Source organism: Saccopteryx leptura, chromosome 1, assembly GCF_036850995.1.
Source record: "Saccopteryx leptura isolate mSacLep1 chromosome 1, mSacLep1_pri_phased_curated, whole genome shotgun sequence".
Classification (NCBI taxonomy): domain Eukaryota; kingdom Metazoa; phylum Chordata; class Mammalia; order Chiroptera; family Emballonuridae; genus Saccopteryx; species Saccopteryx leptura.
The window spans coordinates 127,614,461-127,634,953 of NC_089503.1; the positions used below are offsets into that span (position 1 = coordinate 127,614,461).

The 20,493-nt window shown below is 46.0% G+C and overlaps 1 protein-coding gene and 1 long non-coding RNA gene across 2 annotated transcripts; one reads left to right on the forward strand and one right to left on the reverse strand.

Annotated features, from left to right (window-relative positions):
* Nucleotides 1-10: 10 nt before the first annotated feature.
* Nucleotides 11-6,648, reverse strand: LOC136399483 (uncharacterized). The gene is made up of 3 exons (XR_010750161.1): nucleotides 5,855-6,648; nucleotides 4,817-4,905; nucleotides 11-2,873 (listed from the first exon to the last, which is right to left on the reverse strand). It is a non-coding gene; the product is annotated as an uncharacterized lncRNA (long non-coding RNA).
* On the forward strand, nucleotides 5,072-18,434 carry CFAP90 (cilia and flagella associated protein 90). The gene is made up of 3 exons (XM_066374677.1): nucleotides 5,072-5,342; nucleotides 17,352-17,468; nucleotides 17,951-18,434. The coding sequence occupies exons 1-3, from the start codon at nucleotides 5,190-5,192 to the stop codon at nucleotides 18,128-18,130; spliced, it is 450 nt and encodes a 149-aa protein (XP_066230774.1). The 5' UTR covers nucleotides 5,072-5,189; the 3' UTR covers nucleotides 18,131-18,434.
* The last annotated feature ends 2,059 nt before the right edge of the window (nucleotides 18,435-20,493 follow it).

Sequence of the window (20,493 nt, forward strand, 5' to 3'; positions counted from 1 at the left end):
CTCCTTGTTTGTGCCAGCGTCACTCCAGTCTCTGCCGCCATGTTCCCATGGCTGTCTTCCCGGTGTGTGCCGTGTGTGTGTGTGCCGTGTGTGTGTGTGTGTTACCAGCAATATGGGATTAGAACCCACCCTAATTACCTCACCTCGCCTTGATTAAATCTGCATAGGCCCTATGTCCACATAAGGTCACATTCACAGATACTGGGGATTAGGACTTTGATATAGCTTTTTGTTTTGAAGGGGGGACACAATTCAACCTGTAACAGGTTGAAAGGAGAATTGAGTTAGTTAATAAATATAAAGCCCTTAGAATCCTGCCTACCATAGAATCAGTGTCTACGTTAGCTGGTATGCGTTGGTTTGAATGTTCGCCCCATCGTGCCATATACTTCGCTATACCTTTTTGAGTCGATTTCTCTTTAGAATAGCAGATGGAGACTAGATGAGCTGTCAGATCATTCTTTAAAGTTTATGACTCTGCAGAGAAGGAAGGAGCCTGGGAGCAAGTGGAGATCGAGCAGGACAGAGGGGCTGTGGCTGCTGATGGGTCCCAGGTGAGCTTGCCACTCCCTGCGCAGCCTCCAGGCCACCTCATTGTCCTGTGCCGCTCCCAGCACCCAGCTCTCCCCTGGGCACAGCCTGAACTGGGAAGTAAACATCCTACAGTTTAAAGAGGGGGGAGAGCCTGAACTAAATAGCCACACAGAGGTCATGATAATCTGTTACAAGTTATATAAAAAACACTGAAAAGCACAACCTAAGGTTCTTCCTTTACCTTTTTAATTTAAGTCCCCCTCATCCACCATGACCTTTTTTCCTGGTTGCTCTAATTGGAATCAGAGACTCCTCCTCCCTCTGCACTTCTAGTTCCGTCCTCTGTTGAACCTTTGCCCCATTTGGTTCTCTCCCACCCACTTCCTTCTCAGGAAGACTCACTAAAGAGCTCTGACAATGCTGGGTGTGCAGCGCATGCTCGGGTTCCAGAGGGAAGCCGACCAGAGCCCCTGCTTGAGGGGCTAGGAGGGGGGGGAGTAGATGAGATGATGCCACCCCTGAGGCAGGAGCAGGCCTGGCAGTGAGGAGGGCTCGGTGTGATGTGTGAACTGAATTTTAGAAGGAAGGAGGAAGGAAGGAGCCTGTGCCGAGAGAGCACTGCCAGCTCAGTAACCAGAGCACCCGGGGTAGTCACAGGAAAGGGGCAGGACCCCACCGGCACCGTTTGATTTGAAACAAATTTTAATCCTGAAAATGTCCATGTGTATATTATAAATAACAATTTAGGCTAATAAGTAAGATTGCTGATTTCTCCCATTGGAGGAAGTTTGCCAAGGTCTGTTAAATTACAATGCCAAGTCCTCATAAACTGAATTCTCCGGTCACTAAACTTTAATGTGACTGTGCTTGTCCAGTCTGATAGCTCATTTACTATATATTGATGTTTTCAAATAAGGTTTAATCTTTCTGTAGTTTTTCAAAAGTAAAAGCAAGAAAATTAAAGCAGAGAAAGAAAAATTGGTGAAAATAACAGTTTTACTTGAAAGCATAACCCCTGAAGCACAGAAATATGATCTATATTTTTCAGAACTGCCACGAGGGGGCAGCAAAGGTTAAGAAGTGAGTGTGTGTGTGTGTGTGTGTGTGTGTGAGAGAGAGAGAGAGAGAGAGAGAGAGAGAGAGAGAGAGAGAGAGACACGGAGCAGGAGCTGTGGAAGGGTGCAGAGACAGTTCTGTCTGAACCAGGCCTAGACAGGAGGGGTCAGTGGTCAGTGGTGTGCTGACATGAAGTGTGCCTGCAGGAGTAGGAGTTCCTTAACCAGGATCCTAACTCCCAAATCTTTGCATGCCTGAGTGCGTATTGCGTATGGAGACTTGGTAAACATCCACTAGATGGAAGAAAGACTAGGAGGAGCAGAATTCAGCATATCTGATAGACTTCTGGGAAAACAGCCTCCTCTAAAAAGTTACACCCACTGGAAGCTTTTGTGTACAAACGCAAGGAGGGGATATTGTACCTGTGGTGGTGAGGGAAGTGAATTGGCCTCCAAAGGCTGAGATTTCCCCCAAGCTGGAAACATACTCAGATCCATTCAGAGTCTAAACACTCAGTGAAAGAGAGTGAAATGAGACACACCTTGTAAAATGTTGTCCAGTACCTTGGAAACAGTAAATGCTCAGTAAGTCTGTGGGCTATTATTATTGGTACATGTGTTGTTTTGCATTGTCAACAAAGCATCGTTACAACCCTTTGTGAGTGTGCATGTCAGGTAAGCTCTATAAGCAGGAACATGACTGGCTCACTAGTTACAACTCCTAGGGGTTTCATATCAATCTGTGGCAACTGCTTTGTTAATTAGCATCAAGGACATCATTCCGAGAAAACTGCTTCTTGAAATCCTAGAGCCAAACTTCTCAGCCTGTTTATCAAATACTTATATGATTACAGTAGCATAGACCCATTACACCTGAGGGCAACTGAATGATCAAAAACATAAATGTTGTAGACCAGAAACAAAAAGAAGTCCTATCAATAAGAATGGATATCCTTTGATTGCCTACAGCATCTGAGCCACATGGGCCATTTTCACCCAGAGAAGTAGCCTCAACTTCCAACCAGACGCAGTTTCCTAGAAGGGCATTTTGGATATACCATCCCACAGGGTCCAGTGCTGGCTTCTCAGGTCAGGCCTAATGATAACCTTTTACACATAGACTTGCTCTGCTGTGAGTCTCCAACCCAGTTCCTTCCCTTTCACCCCCAATCTGCCAGTCTCTTCCTCTGCTTGGTTGGCTGTCTCTTGGTTTCTGTTGAGTCCTCTCCTTTGCCACAGCAGTCCATATGCCTATCTTGTTGTTGGTGTTCTTTGCCTGTTGAGCTCCATCATAAGAAAATTTTCCTTAATATACTTGTAATCCCACCTTAGAACAAACAACCATCTATCTACCAACCCTTCCCATAGTCTCTGGAATGCACTGCACACTATTTGTGGCTTGAACTGATATTTTGGGTTCTATTGTTTGCAAAAAACAGATGACTCTCTTAGTAACTACTGTCACTATGATTATGGAAAAAATCTGAACATATAAGAGGAGAAGCAATAGGCCCTGGCTGGTTGGCTTAGAGGAAGGAGGTGGGCCCAGCATGTGGACATCCCGGGTTCGATCCCCAATAAGGGCACATATGAGAAGCAATCATCTGCTTCTCTTCCCTTCCCTCCCCCTTCTCACTCTCTTCCCCTCTTGCAGCCAGTGGTTTAATTGGTTCAAGCATGGGCCCCGGTCCTGAGGATAGCCTGGTTGGTCCGAGCATCAGTCTCAGGAGCTGAGGATAGCTCAGTTGACTTGAGCATTAGCCCCAGACGGGGGTTGCTGGGTGTATCCCAGTCGGGCACATGCAGGAGTCTCTCATCTCCTCTCACTTAAAAAAAAAAAAAAAGAGGAGAAACAATAATATAATGAATCCTAATATAATAAATCCATGTGAGTCCCTTTACTTGACATGAATAATTTTCCAATTGTGTTCATTCATTCTTTTCCTTTTTGTTTCCTTTTTTATTGGAATGATTATAGAAAAACCTAAGCTATCACACACTTTTATCTCAAATACTTTAGTGTGTATCTATAACCAATACTTTTTTTTTCTTTTTAAATTTAACTATTCTCCTTGACCTGTGGTGGCACAGTGGATAAGGCATTGACCTGGAATGCTGAAGTCACTGGTAATAAAACCATGGACTTGCCAGATCAAGGCACATATGGCAAGCAGCAACTAATGTGAAGCAACTATAGGTTGATACTTCTTGCTCCCCCAACCTCTCCTCTCTCTGTAAAGTCAGTATATTAAATCTTTTAAAATAAAATAAAGTTGCCAGTATTGGGGAATTTTCATTGTACACATCATATAAAATCATGTTCATTTATATTCCAAAATCAAAAGGTGAAAAAAACAAAATTAACTTACATTTATATGTCTTGATTCATAAGTTTGATTCTTTTTTTTTTTGTATTTTTCTGAAGCTGGAAACGGGGAGAGACAGTCAGACAGACTCCCGCATGCACCTGACCGGGATCCACCCGGCACGCCCACCAGGGGCGCCGCTCTGCCGAGACCAGAGCCACTCTAGTGCCTGGGGCAGAGGCCAAGGAGCCATCCCCAGCGCCCAGGCCATCTTTGCTCCAATGGAGCCTTGGCTGCGGATCCCCAGCGCCCAGGCCATCTTTGCTCCAATGGAGCCTTGGCTGCGGGAGCGGGAGGGGAAGAGAGAGACAGAGAGGAAGGAGGGGGTGGGGGTGGAGAAGTGGAGAAGCAAATGGGCGCTTCTCCTATGTGCCCTGGCCGGGAATCGAACCTGGGTCCCCCGCACGCCAGACCGACGCTCTACCGCTGAGCCAACCGGCCAGGCCCTGTAAGTTTGATTCTTAAAGTGACTAACCATAAGGACTCATCAGTTGAGTGAGGCAGCCTAGGAAAAACCTGATAACCAACAAGACAGGCAGTTCTCTTTCTGCCAGTTATAAATATGTGTTCATACATCCATCCCTCTTAACAGTGGGCTCAATGAATTTCAGCCAAGGGAACAGACCTATTGAACCAGCATTCAGATAAAGAGAACATAACCACGTGCACAGAGGGTTACTATAGCTCACCCTTAGCAGCTGATATTATTACAATTAATTTGACCTGTGTCTTTTTACCTTCTTAGTGTGGTTACCAGAAAGTTTTCAATTACGTGGACGGTTCTCACTATATTCCTGTTGTGCAGCGCTGCTCTAGACTTAAAGCTGCTCTTTAAATTACTCGTCTTTTCACCCCTATTACCTGTGTTCCACCAGACTGCATGCTCCCTCCACTTGGACACGGGCTGCTGCATCTCCAGTGCTGGCACATAGTAGGTGCGCAGTCATTTGCTGCCAAAGAATGAATGAACAAGCCCACCCTGCACGGGAACAGGTAAGCAGGTGGGAAAGTCCTGATCCCGTAGACCTCTCTCACCCAGGACCCGGAGGCAGCCGCTTCCGCAGCTGGGGCTCCTAGACACACAACCGCACCCTGCCCAACCTGGCAGTGCGCGACCGCGGTTGCCAGGCGACAGCCCGACGCCGGCGCGGGGCAGCCTGCGGCTGGCGGCTGGAGACGCGGCTACCAGCTGGCGGGACCAAGCCCAGCCCACGGGCCGCTGGACGCGCGCGGCATGGAGGATGACGAGGAAGAGGAGGAGATCACCGCCGCCACGCTGCGGGGCAGGTCCCGGCCGCCGCCCATCTCGGCGCAGTCCGCCTTCAGCTACATCCCTCCGCGGCGCCTGGACCTCAAGGAGCACAGCTACTTCTACCGCCAGGGCAGGGTGCGCGGCGGGGGCTGGGGCGCCGCCCGCTCACGGCAGGGCGGGGACCCGGAGGGACCGGGAGTGGAGAGGGCAGGGCCAGGCGGGAGGGAATGGGGAACTGGCCACTCTGCTGGGGAGGAGGGCTGGGGGCGGTGCTGCATTTCATGGGTAGGACTCTGGGGGCGTGTCTGCACGGGAAGAGGGGATACTGAGCCGGTGTGGGCGGACTGAGAGTAGAGCCACAGGGCCACCAGAGCAAGGTAGACCGCCGCCACCCTCCCTGCGCCCGTGTGGGTTATCCTTAGCTGGGACCAGAGGTTGGGGAACAAGCGTGCCGAGTAGGAGTAAGAGCGGGGGTGGGAGTGGGGAGGGGGTGAGGTTGTTCTACCGGTGGTTCGCGGCTATTTGAGATGAGTTAGGGCCTATTCCTCATCAGGGAAAGCAGGGAGGGCCTCTGGGCTTCTAATACTACTACCACCACCTCAGGTAACGGCCAGGTGTCTCTCCGCCCAGGATCGGGGTAGGGTCACCTGTCGCCGGGGCTACCCATTGCGCGGAGACACAGCCCTCTCTGGGGTCTGTCTGCTGTAGGCTCCGGGTAGCCAGGGAACAGCTGCTGCCTGATAGTCCTCTCCGCTGGGACTGTCCTTCCAGCCCAGGGCGCGAAACCCGAAACCCTTCTCGAAACCGCCTGCAAACACAAGACTAGGAGGCGGAGCTCAACTGCAGATACAGTGGGGCTGGGAGCCTGGGAGCGCTCAGTAGATTCAGGTCCTCAGCCAGGCACGTGTGTGTTAAAGAAGAGCCTGTGAGTATGCAAAGGCCACCATGCAGGCAAAGGAGGAAGAGAAGCCAAAGAAAATGAAACAAGTCTAAACTTGTCAGGGGTCGTCTCTTTCTTTTAACTATTTTCTGTAAATGTCCAGTGTCCTGCATCTCAGGGTGCAGAGGCGTCATTATTAAAAAGGCACATTGATTGTGGAGGCGCAGCCTGCAGTGATCATGAGTGGCCCAGAGGGGGTGAAGCAGTGCCTGGAAGAAAGGAGGGCTTCCCTGCAGAAGGTACAAGTTGTTCCGAAATGTCCCCCCTTCTGCTTCTTCCCACCCGCAATCCATGGAGCACACAAGAATCGCCATTCGAATCAGATCAGCACACGTTTGAGTGCTTGCGGCATGTGAAGTATAAGAGAACTCACTTTGTGAGGAGCTTAGCTTTACACACAGAAGCCATAGTTTCTAGTTTAGACAATTGTTATGGGTTGAACTGTGTTCCCCTGAATTCTTATTAGAGTCCTCTCCCCAACACTTCAGAATGTGACTTTATTTGGAGACAGGCAATCAAATTAAAGTGGAGTCATTAAGATGGACCTAATCAGTATGACTTGTATCCTTATAAAAAGGGGAAATCTTGACACAGACAGGTGCATAGAGGGAGGATGGCATGAATAGACAGGGAGAAGGCCTTCTAAAGCCAAGGGAAAAATCATGGGACAGATTCACCCTCACAGCCTCGGTAGGAACCAACGCTGCTAACACCTTCAGCTCACAGTTCTCAGAACTGTGACACAATAAACTACTGTTGTTAAGGTGCTCCAGGCTGGGTACTTTGTTTTGGCAGCCTGAGCAAGCCAACACACGAGCTTCAGCCAGGAAGACCCCTTGTATTTGTTAGTTAGCACCTCTCTGTTTGGTGTTGAGCTATGAGGAAGGACAAAAGGACAGGATGAAGAAAGAGGACATGTGCTATGTTTCTGTCTTTGCAGACCGGTTTACTGACTCTCCTAGGCCTGATATCCACCAGGTACTGAGACAAGGAGGGGCGATTAGAGCAATAATTCCCAACTTCGTGGAATTCATATTTTTTCCTCCTACAAGCAATATATCCTGAAAGAATTTTTACATGTAAATAATTTTACTTATTAAATGAATTTTACATTTTAAGATGCAAAACCTATATCATTGCTAATTAATTTTTGATTCGTGCATATCATTAATGCACAGCATTAGAGAACCAGCCCAAAAGCAAGGAATCTTTTTTTTTCTTTTTTTTTGTATTTTTCTGAAGCTGGAAACGGGGAGAGACAGTCAGACAGACTCCCACATGTGCCCGACCGGGATCCACCCGGCACGCCCACCAGGGGCGACGCTGTGCCCACCAGGGGGTGATGCTCTGCCCCTCCGGGGCGTCGCTCTGCCGTGACCAGAGCCACTCTAGCGCCTGGGGCAGAGGCCAAGGAGCCATCCCCAGCGCCCGGGCCATCTTTGCTCCAATGGAGCCTTGGCTGCAGGAGGGGAAGAGAGAGACAGAGAGGAAGGGGGGGGTGGAGAAGCAAATGGGCGCTTCTCCTATGTGCCCTGGCCAGGAATCGAACCCAGGTCCTCCACTCGCCAGGCCGACGCTCTACCGCTGAGCCAACCGGCCAGGGCCAAAGCAAGGAATCTTGATGTTTTAAATTGTCCCATATTGTTTTATTGAAAGAATATAAATTTTGGCTTTTTGACACATGAAAAAATTTACAATATACTACTTTATGTGTATCTTTGAAGGATCTTTTAATTATCTTCTTGAGGCTAATTGGGAAGTGAGATAAAAAACTAAGCAAAGATCAGGACCAGGGTACATATTTATCAGAGATAAAAGCCACATTGCAGGGTATTACTAGGAACTCCGGGCAAATGGGTTTGGGTATGTGAAGCTCAGAATCAGGTGGATCTATCCACCCACCCAGTGCAGCTGTGGACCCAGAAAAAGCCAAGCAGAACCCCCACCCCCTTGGCACCGCCAGGAAAAAAGGGGCAGTGTTAAGTCTGACAGAACCAGTTTATTTTTCCTAACTTCACCAATCTGATACAAGGCTCCACCCTTCTGGGGCAGAATCGACTAACGGGCAGAAAGATACCTGAAGTTTTAGGTGACTGGGTTCCCTACTTGGAAGGAAATTAGGAATTGCCAAGAAGTGAGTCCCTTTACTGCAGAGCTCATCACATGAAGACCTCTGTGCCAAATATGACCTGCCGACTCTTGTAATAAAAAGTTTAATTAGAACAGAGCCACAAGCCCTGTTCTAATTATGTTAGTTCTGTCTATGGCTACCACACAGAGTTGAGTAGTATCAACAGAGACCATCTTACCAGAAAGCACCTAAAATAGTGACTCTCTGTCCCTTTACAGAAAACATTTGCCACCCCCTGCTCTGATCTATTACTGCCTCTGGAAGAGTGGGGTGAGCCTTAGAACAAAATTAGGCAAAGTAGATTTTAAGAAAAAAAATTCAGTGTAGTTTCAAAAGAAGATAGATACCCCCATGTTTATCGCAGCATTATTTACAATAACCAAGATCTAGAAGCAGCCCAAGTGTCCCTCAGTAGACGAGTGGATTAAAAAGCAGTGGTACATATACACAATGGAATACTACGTGGCTGTGAAAAAGAAGGAAATCTTACCTTTTGCCATGGCATGGATAGACCTGGAGATTAGTATGTGAAGTAGATAAGCCAGGCAAAGAAAGACAAATATCATATGATCTTACTTATATGTGGAATCTAATGAACAAAGTGAACTGAGGAACAGAATAGAGGTAGAGGTGGGGTCACAGGGAGCAGAGGGACAGCAGTCAGAGGGAAGGGGGATGTGGGGATGGGATCAGAGAAGGTGAAGGAAATAGTGAAATTATAAATACATAACACTTAGATACAGATAACAGGACAGCAAATCCCAGAGGGAAGGGAGAAGGGAGTTAAGGGGAGAGGGGTAAAGGGGGTGAATGGGGGCACATTGTTGGGGTAAGGGTGTTAATTGAGTAGGACACTTGAATCCATGTTAACAATACATTTTAAAAATTAATTTAAAAAATTTACTTGAAAAAATTTAGTTTTAATAGCTGGGGCACAGGCAAAGTCAAGTCCTGAGAACGTTAGTGTCATGTGAAGAAAATGATGCAACAGAAATATTAACACCTAGATAAAGTCCTCCTTGGGTTATCTGAACTTGCATTTAATCAGCTGCAGGACTCCAGGAGCTGACACTCGGACCTCGAGATCATGTGGACTAAAGAGGGTGAACTGTAACACCGGTAGGCAGGATACTCAGTTATCCCTAAATCTGTTGTAAATAATTCCAGGCCCCGTTCAAAGCTGAGAAAAAACATTGTAGAATGAGCTCTTAAGTCAACTAGCGTGCGACACACTAAGGGATAACTTAGTAGCACGGTCGAGGAGTCCTGGGTAGAAATATTGACTTCATGCTTCTAGCTGCGTGGACTGCCCAAGTCACAAATGCGCATCAATGAAACAGAGATCAAACAGTACTGAGTGCATGGAGTTCTCATGAGGACAAATTTAATCAATGGTATCAAGTGGCATACAGTAAGCTCAGTGTAAGTAGAGCTATGTTAATTACTATTTGTTTTTGTTAGTGATTATTAGAGTGTCTTTTCACTGAGGGTTGGTTCCAGGGGCCAGTATCTTGTCCCCCACCCTCATCTACTCTATGAGATGAACAAAGTGAGTACGGTAATCTGAGTGTCAGTCTTGTGGCATTTGATTCCCTCAGGCATAGAGAGCCCAAAGGTAAAGCTGTATTAACTCAGCACACGTATTGAAAGTCCCAGTGATGCTCTGGTCTTAAGACAAATTTGTCATCTCAAGCTGCCAACTACAATGCCATCAGCCCCTGTCCTGCTCCCTAGGGACCCTAGCTATATGGACCTTTTCTATAAAATGTTGTTTCAGGGGCACCAAAGCAAATTCAGTTCAATGGTGTTTTTAAATTACTTTATTTTTCCTGCCTTGTGTGGCATTTCTGCTCCTGAAATGGAAAAGCTAAGTCAAAAGAGAATGTACTTTTTTATGAAGGGTTTGATTAAATTTCTCAGACTAAAAGCTACATTTAAAAAAATCCTGGGTAGTTTTAGAATATGCTTTCCCTCGTGCTAGATGAATTGTGGATAGCTCTGTTTTCAGTGAAACTTTGCTTAGAAAGCCCCAGTTTAATTTTGGTGGGATTAGCCAACCTTCCTTCTAGGTGTGTGGTGGGGACACAGAGGCTAAGGGCTAGCAGTTTCTTTCCCCTCCTGATGGCTGAATTTCCCTCCCAAATGCAGCCAGGCATTTTGTGAATGTAACAATGCGTGTTGACTGTCCAGAGGTGCAAAGGGAAGCTCGGGAGGGCCTGGGCCAGTGTCTAGTACACAGGAGGTGTGTAGTAAGAGCTCCCCGAGCCCCTCCTGTATACAGCCTCTTCCTCCTTAGGCACCAGGCACGTCTGCCACACACACTCGGCCACTCCTAGGGCTGCAAAGGACGGGTAAGCTCCAGTTCTGATTTACCTGTTACAACCTCGGCAAGTTTCTCTCCGGTATCTTATGGACTCTTGTACCCCTATGGCTTCCAATTAAAAATGTGTGCTAGCAAATGAAATTACAATGCCCTACCACCACCACCGCCGTGTACTGTGGGGGGTGGTATTGTCAATGGAAGAAGGAGGAGTTTGTTGACTTCACCTCAAAAGTAAAGACGACAAGTGTCAGAGCTCTGCTTTGGCAGCCACTGCCAGCAACAGATGTATTTAAAGTAATATAAACAAATGGTGCCTTACTCACACTTCTGATGCCGTGGATCTTATGAAATTGATAAAATATTTAGGTGATCAGAAAAATGATAAAAATTTCCCAAACTTGTGCTCCTAATATAGCAGAGAGGGAACAGAATCTTTGGCACAAACCAAAGAGAAGAGTATTATCTTTTTACAAAAGCCAACATTATGTCCTTTACAAGCTACAGTCTGTAGATATAGAATTTTGAATGATATTAAAATTAATGAAAATATCCTCATCAAGCTTCATGCGCTGCTGGACTCCCAAAAGCGCTGGGCGTATCAGAAGTATAATGAGGTCCTTAAGAATCAAAGGAGACATTTTGGATCACATTCAGAATTTTCATTTTTAAAAATAGGTCACACAGCTCTGGACAGGCAGACAGTAGCTGAAAGGCTCCAGGGGAAAGAGAGGTAACAGTACCAGGCTCATGAAGAAAGGAAACGAACAGAGCCCAGGCTTCAGCTAATTGTTGTATCAGTCAAGGTGGGCTAAGATAGGCCGTGCAAACACATGGACCATGAACCCTGAATCCTAGCCAGTGGTGTGTTGGAGCATGCTCATAGAGACAGGATAGGGCCAGTTTTCAGCATCTCTTCTGAACTCTGTATTTGGTAGGAAACCTAAAATTTGTCATGTTGGGAGTATTTACACCATGGAAATCAGCAAACACTACAAATCAGGTATTTTTTCTTCAGAGAGCAGACTGTTAACACAAGCACACCACCTGTCGTGGCATATAAATGTAACATAATGAACATGTGTTTCTCACATGTAGCCCAGCATTTCTGTGTCTCCTCCTGGCAGTGCTTCTTAATGCAGTAACTTGGCAAACTGGGCTCCTCCTTTTTAGTAGCTCCACTCCGGGAATCTTTGAGATTTTGCAGTCCTTCACTGAATCCTCTGAATTTGCTACCCAATGAGCAAGGAGAGAAAGCATGGAGGACTGCAGGAGAGTTGTTACGGACTAGGCCTAGAAGATGGGGTCGATCAGTTGAACCCACATCCCCTGGCCAGAGCTGGTCACCTGGCCCCAGTCTACTTGTGACAGGAAAAGGGACTTGCAGCCTTCTGTTTGTTCTGGAAGAAGAAATGTAGTATTTGGTGAGTACAACACATTGCCCCTGCCCAGTGACCATGGAACAGTGTATTAATTTCCTCTCTCTTCTTTCCCTCCTCCTCACAAAATTTACCTGGTTTACACTTACAGTAGGAGTTCATTTATAATTAAAATAGTCTGAAGAGGAGGAGAAAATAAAGGAATTGAGTCTTAGTTTGTACAAAATTTTACTCCAGTCATTCCTCTGGGAGGAGGAGAGCTTTCAAAGTTGGAAGGAAGCACTGTGCTTAACAAAAGCTCCGATCCCAGAGAGGCCCCTTTGTGGACTAGAAGTGGTAAGCTAGTACTTCTTCCTCATTGATCCACTTGCGTTAGTCATAAGCTAGGCTAGGTTATGCTGCAGTAACAAACAACCCCCTGAGTCTCAATGTCCTAAAACAGGTTTATTTATCATGCTAAATGTTCAGCAAGAATCAGTATTGGCTTTGCCCAGTGTTCTCACTCAGCAACCACTGTGGAAGCTGCTACCATCTCAGCATGAAGCTTTAGGAAGTCTCCCGGCACTGGGGAGACTTCTATATGGAGAGTAGCGTGTCACCTCCTCTCATAGTGTATTGGTTAGAACTAGTCATATGGCTTCACTAACCTGAAGGACCAGCAGGGAAGATGAATGCTCTGTGTCGTCAGGAGTACAGAATACTTGTGATGTCTACTGACCCAGTTGGTCTACTAATTTTTGTTTACCTGGGCAGAGTGCTCTGATGCTGAGGCCACTGCAATAATCATTGTTATCTCCATTCTCTCTGTTGTTCAAACCACCGCTGCTTCTTCTAACCAAGTGTGCTGGTTACAGCTACCATAACAAGTACTACAGACTGGGGGATGTAAACAATAGAAATTTATTGTCCCACATTTTCTGGAGGCCAGAAGTCTGAAATCAAGGTGTTGGTAGAACTGGTCTCTTTTGAGACTGTGAGGGAGAGTGTTCCAGGCCTTTCCTTGGCTTGCAGGTGGCTTATGTCCCTTAACATCATTGTTTCTCTCTTTATATCTTTGTCTATGTCCACATTTTTTATAAGGACACAAATCTTATTGGATTAGGGGCCCACCTTACTCCAGTATGACTTCATCTTAACTAATTACATTTCAATTTTCAAATAAGGTCACTATCTCAGGTACTAGGGCTTAAAACTTCAACATGTGACTTTTGAGAGGTTGTAATTCAACTCATAACACCCAGGGAGGTTACTTGCCAGTGTCTCTAGCTATAGTGGTGTGATCCCTTGTGCTGACTTTAGTCAGATCATCTTCCTACCCTAGCCCAGACAAGCACCGATCCTTCCTTCTTGGGGTGGCTGTGTTTCTTATTCTAGGTGTGCTTGTTGTTGTGTTTAATTAATGGGTTTATTTCCATTCTCCGCCTATGCTCTCCTCTAGGGCAGGGAGGGACTCCTTATTTCTGTCCTAGAACCTAGCAGAGTGCCTTGCACAGGAGTAGATACAATGTGCATTGAAGGTTGAAACTGAAGGCCTCCACTCCACTCACAGTCTAGACCCAGGGCTATGAACTGGAGTGATTTTTTAGTGTTAGGTGTGAGGTCACCATGGAGACACTGATGTTGATCACTCACCAGGGCCAGAATAAGACAATAGCACAGTTTCACAATACACCAAACACAAAAGACAAAGGCACATCAGGAGAGAAAAAAAAAATGCCCTCTTTTTTTTTTTTTTTAAAGCAATGTCATGTGTTAAAGAGAGAGAATCCCATGAGAGATTTTAACAGCAAAACACTGGCAATCCCAGAAGCTCTGTTTTGTGATAGCATCTAGGTGCAGATTGTTTTTTATTAATATCATTTTGTTTCAAACCACAAAGAAATGAAAGACAAAAGAAAGAAGAAAGATTAATAATTACAATCTAGGAAAGACAGATTTCTGGTTGGATTAGGTTTTGGAAATGGATAGTCACATTGCTGAGAGGCTGCCTACCTGTTAATAATTTATTTTATTTTCTTTACCTCATATTTTTTTCAATTATAGAGAAATTTATTTTACTCTGAAAAGTTCTGAATATGTAAACTCCCCACAAAGGCAAGAGAGAGATTCTGATTACACTGTCAGCAGTGAGATTCCTAATAAAGACTTTACACCGATTTGCAGAAGGCTATTGATCACTAATCCTGGGGTTGTGAGTCAGGAGTTGCTGCTCGTAGATGTTACTTTTACAGAGTATTTTAGGAGACCCTATTCGAACAAAAAGGAAGAGGCAGTATTCTGTAAAGCTGCATATCATAGTAGTTTTCTCCAGCATGGGGAGCAAAATGAGCACTGTTTCCTTTCTCATTTGGATAATAGTGATTGCATTCTCCTTGAGTTTATTCTTTCCGCCTTAGGGTCATCCTCCCAGGACAATGCTCAGTTCAGAAAAGTCAGGCATGGATGGAAACGCCCTGTGTGGCCAGGCAGTCTCTGGAGGCCCTGTTTCCCCTGCTCTCAGTGCTGCCCCCTTCCGACAGGGCTATCTCTCTGACCTGGCTGTGGCTGGTCACCAGCAAGGAGCACTGCAGGAACTGAGGTTTGGCAGGTCACCTCCACTTTGTTCCAAGGTTCTCAGGATGCAGAACAGGGCACCACAGGCCCCGAGTGCGGCTCCCACCCAGGAGTTAGTCTTAGGGACCAGCTCTCTCACCTGCAGAATGCAGCTGTTTTGCTGAAACCCACCTATTTCCTGTGGTCGTCCCGGTCAGCAGGGGTTCCAGCTACAGCGGGATACCCAGACCCTGACCAAGAGCCCAGCTTAAATTACTCTCTGTAAAGTGAGTGTTACAAGGGCGGTGGGGTATCAAGTTACTGTTCAGATCTGCCTTCTAGCCTCAGCCTGGCCTGGCTCCAGAGCTCTGAACCCCAAAGGGAAGGGTCTGCATGGCAGTCCCTCCCTTGAGGAAGGTCAGAGCGCTCCTTTTATTGGATTGTCCCCCTATCCCTACAGAGTGGGTGTTGTGCTTGAGCTCCCACTGTGTCACTGCAGGGCCCTCTGGCCTGGTGGCTTACCCCAAAACAGTTTGCTGCAGGTTTGTGAACCTCTCCAGGCTGGAAGCTGCACCCGGCCAACCCCTTCAGTGTCTGCTTCTGTGAAGGTCCTACACACTCTATGTTACAAATATAGATTTCTCTATTATTTCCTAAAGATTTTTTTTTTAAGTTTGAATTTTATTTGTTAAGCACGTCTGATTTTTATATCATCCAAGTGATTGACCTTTTTGGTGACATTTTCCCCATTGCTTTTATACATAGGGAGTCCTTTATGGGTTTTCTCATTACTTATTTTTCAAATCCATCTAGGCTTTACTTTTATCTGTAATATAAAGACCTAAGTTAATATCCCTCCCCCCCAATGGCTAGCCAGTTTTCCCAGTACTCAAAGCTGAATCATGTGTCACCTCTCTACGGACCTGGGCATTTTGTTTTTAACCCTATGAGTACGTGAGCTATACTGTAAGTTGCCTTCAGTTGGGCTGAAGGTCTGGGCTGGCCAGACTAATGTGTGAACAGACCTAGGAGTAGGTGACAGAGGAGACAGGCCAAAATGAAGCTTCTGTGTGGTGACATTAGATGGCCATCAAGCGCAGAGTTGGAAGCCACTGCTTCTGCCCCCAAGTCATTAGGAGTGACTAAACAGGAAAATCGGAATCCCAGCAATTACTGAATAAGTGTAGTGAGTGTTAACCCTTTGAGTAGCTAGTGTTTTTCATGCTTGTTGAACCCCGGGAGTAAGTTTTTTTTTTCAAATAATGAAATTAGTTCTAGTTCCAGTTTTATTAACTTAAAATCATGTTTGTTTGATAACCAATGTATGGACACAAGAAGAGCATACATTTGCCTTTCTTTAATGTTGCCTTACACATTTTTAAAATTAATCAATCGTACTCTGATGGTCAGGAAGCACAAGGATGTACATGAGGATGTACATGAATGTTCGTACTACTCAAAGGGTTAAGCATCTTGACATTGGAATTCTTAGAAACCTTAAAATAATAATTCTAAAGACCACCTTCCTTACCTTACAAGATGACTAATTGCCATGTCTGAGTTATCTTCAGAAATTCCCCAGCAGGGGCAACGTGTCTTGCAGAGGACATGGGATGACCTGTGAGCGACTGGCAATGTCAGCTGAAGCCCCAGTTTACTGGTCACTGCCATTGCTGTGGGCAGCCCCCCCCCCCCCAGTGCCACCCTCAGGCGGAGCAGGCGGGTGTTTGCCAACAGCATGCACTGTTTCACTGTCTCCCTTCCTCCTCCTGTCCCGCACTAGGAGGGCTCATTCTAGCATTACTGTTGGGGTTTGGGGGGAGGCAAGTAAGCACAGGTTAGAGACCCGTGCTCCCAAATTCCACTGAGATGAAGTGTCTGGTTTCACTGCAGCTGGCGCTTGGCTGGAGGTATATCAATGATTTAGGAGGTGAAGATTAAAGATCAGTTAACACATGGATGTCTTTTTCTTATATTAGGTACCAAGTAAGACAGATTTATTTTTGTATGAAGAAAAAGTTGAGATAAAAAAATAAAGGTATTATAGATAATAGTTCTGTTAACAGGATTATTTTCATGTACATCTGAGCTGTGTGTGTTTTATATATGTGTTAGAGATACATGTGTGTTGTACATATGTACATATATAACATGAGAAATATATATTCATAAATATGTAAATGAGTTACAATTGTCTTAGCTACCACATATGATTGAAGAAAACATTTTCTTCTCTCTAGGGAGGGGTTTACTTGTAGGCAGCTGGCCCTTTGGCTAGCAACTTAAAGAGTAATTTCTGGTTGGTTATATCATCCTAGTCTGCAGGTAATGTTAATTTTTCACAGGAGTACAAGCTAAAATTAGAAGTTTAAAAAACACAAGAAAAGATGAAATTAAGGAGAAAACATATTGAGTGGATTATTATTATTTTAAGGTTTAGCTCTAGTGACAGAGTCAGAGTGAGAGAGAGGAGCACATCTGTGAGGAGCAGTTTATGGAATGTGGAGGGCAGGAGCCTGTGGAAACGGCCCTGTCCTGCAGGGGCCTCTTAGCAGCCTGCAGGGGCCGGCTGGGGCCTGGCCCCCCTGCTCTGGCCACCGGCTCCCCTCAGTGCTGGGGCCGGCTGGGGCCTGGCCCCCCTGCTCTGGCCACCGGCTCCCCTCAGTGCTGGGGCCGGCTGGGGCCTGGCCCCCCTGCTCTGGCCACTGGCTCCCCTCAGTGCAGTGGGGACACTAGGGAGCACCCATGGGAGGGGGGTGCTGGCTTCCGAGCCTCATGACACTTCCATGGCACAGCTCACAAATAGAAACCTAACAGCTTTTTTTTCTCTTTTTATTCCCAGACAGGAATCATTTCCCTCTATGACTGTGTTTTTAAGAAGAACCCAGGATATAATCAGAAATTGCACCGTGATGACAGAGAACATGCTAAAAGCCTGGGACTTCATGTTAATGAGGAGGTAATGCGAAGGCAGGAGGTTGTAGGCGTTGATGGTGCACTGTGTGTGCAGGCTTATTTAATATCGTGTCCAGTCTGTGCCTCTCGTTTGTGCTGCTCTCCTCCGTTTTCCTGTGGCAAGAAGCCAAGAGCATGCTACTCCTACAGTCACTCTCCTCTGTCATGTTGCTGTGTATTGATGTTGATGACTGTTGTTTTGTTCTATAGAACTTAACAATTTAATGGAAGCAAAAATAAGAATTTTTTTCAATAGATAAGAGAAGGTTTTGCTAAACCTGTGAGTCCAGGCTGTTACAGTTCTCCTAGGGACACTGGACTGGCAGGGATGAAACCACGTAGGCAAGGCTGTACCTCCCAGTTGATTGCCAGGCCACAACACGTGGCACAGGTCCTCCTTTGTCTCTCCACGACTTCCTGAAAGGGAGGCTCTGCTTGCAGTCAGCGGCGCAGGCTGACCTGAGTGTTCTGATTCTACCTGGGCAGGAGCAGCAGAGGCCAGTCGGGGTGCTGTCGTCGTCTGCCTACGGGAGGCGCATCCACCAGCCAGTGGAGCCTCTGAACCGGGACCACGGCCACGTTAACCATGTGAAATCCGACTTCTACAGGAAGAATGACATTCCCAGCCTAAAGGAGCCGGGCTTTGGGCACATTGCCCCAGCCTGACTCTCTCCCTGTGGCCTGAAGGGTGTGCTGGCAAGTGAGGTTCACAGAGGAGCACCCACAGGCCTCATTTCCCTTTCATGGACTCTGGGAGCAGCCCTGATGCCTCTTTTGCACCTTGAAAGGGAGAAAGATGGCACAGCAGCCCCCTTCCCCTAGTTTGCCTTTGCCTTGGTGAAGGACCTGGCCAAACACCTGCAATACTTAAGATGAACATCTACTGTGATGGTTTTCACGTGAAGTAATTGCAGATGCAATGATGCTGGAGACTGATCTGCTGCGAGCACTTAAATAAAATGAAAATTGTTCTCACTTGATAGTGGTTGGGTTGATTGTTATTCATGGTGTTCACAGTCTTCCTGGGTGAAGGGCATTCAGGGGAGCTGGATGCAGAAACCACTAATGCTGGATACTCACGTTCCCTTTCTCCAAGAGGAGGGAGAATGACATTGCCTTTCCATACAATTGAACTCTAGCTTGGTCCTGGCCCATTGGCTCAGCCCGGCATATAGATGTCCTGGGTTCAATTCCTGGTCAGGGCACACAGGAGAAGTGACCATCTGCTTCTCTACCCCTCCCCCTCTTCCTTCTCTTTCTCTCTCTTCTTCTGCAGCCATAGCTTGAATAGTTTGAGCAACTTGGCTCCGGGCACTGAGGATGGCTCCATGGCCTCACCTCCAGAGCTAAAACAGCTCAGTTGCTGAGCAATGGAGCAATGCCCCAGATGGGCAGAACTTCGCAGGGTAGGGGGTTTGCCCAGTGGATCCCAGTCGGGGCCATGTGGAAATCTGTCGGCCTTTCTGCTTCTCACTTAAGGAACTCTAGGTCCCACAATACTTCCCACCCCCACCCCCTCCAGAGGTCTGAGCCACCATGAACAGAATTTTGTACAATTGAAGACAAATGTCCTAGTAGGGATGAGTGGCCTCAGTGGCCAGTAATGCCCATGTGACCCCTCAGGGGAAAAATAGAACAGGTCACGGGGAGAGACTGGACTTTAGTGTTCAACAGACTTGGGAAAAATTCTGGCTTTGCATTTTCTAGCTGCATGTAAGGGAGATGATGACTTCACCTATCACGCCCATCTTAGCTCAGCGTCAAAGTGGGAGTTCCAAAGCTTGAATAGCTGGCATGGGAATCAGTGAGCCGCTGCAGTGTGGTCAGAATACAAGCACCACAGGGCTTGTGTTTGTTACTTTGAACAGCTTTCTTTTTAAAAGCAGCTGCTTCTAACCTAAGTTGTATTTGTTTTGCAGGTAATTTGGGATTTATTCAAGTATTAAGCTATTGGCTGTGTTTTAATGAATGGATCCCTTGGAGGAAAACATCTCTTACCTATTGTGGTTAAATTTCCCACATCTTAGCAGTTAGTGGACAGGTGATTTAATTAATTTCAATGTTGATTCCTCTATTGCTAGCTTTATTATTTTGATTCTCTAAGGACACATGACACTAAGTTGCTGGTGATTTCAAGGCTGAGTGACTTCTAAATATTTCTTTATCCTTTTGAAATTTTTTTTCACTATAGGTACCATTTCTTTTTTTCATTTTTCCAAACAGCAGTTTATTTGGAATGTCTTTGAGTGCATTAAACCATATTTATAATAAAAATAGAAAATATATAAAGTTGGGGTTATGAAAGTTTTTAAAAATTACTCTTTCTTCACTTTTGATTACCAAGAATGATAAGGCATCTCTAAGAAATGCCTTCATTTGAAGTAACTGCCATAAATTGGCAAACTAAATTATTTTTAGTTAATTTAAGTTAGATCCTACTCCCTTAACTTTCTACTACTTTTAAAAGCAGAACTTGAATCAGGTACAGTTTCAAAAGATCTCATTTTTGTTAGACATACATGTCTGTTTCTCGGCATTTTGACTTTTACAACTTAAAGCCAATCTGTGAATGCCCATTAGTCATCTTACCAAAGAGAAACATACATATTTTTTAAAAATGTTTTACTTATCACATTTCCATATTTAGTCAATGTTTCTTTGAAAGCAGGGTGGTTGCTGTCTTTGTTTTTGTTTTTTTAGGTGAGAGGAGGGTAGATGGTGAGGTAGACTCCTGCATGTGCCCTGACAGGGATCCACCCAGCAACCCCATTTAAGGCTGATGCTCAAGTACAGAGCTATTTTTAGTGCCTGAGGCTGATGTGTTCCAATGGAGCTATCCTCAGCAGTTGGGGCCATGCTTGAACCAATTGAGCCCCTGGCTACAGGAGAGGAAGAGGGAGAGAAGGGGGAGAGGAATAGGGAGAGAAAGGGGAGAGGAATAGGGAGAGAAGCAGAAGGTTGCTTCTCCCATGAACCCTGACTGGGAATCAAACCTGGGACGCCTATATGCCAGGCCAACACTCTATCCA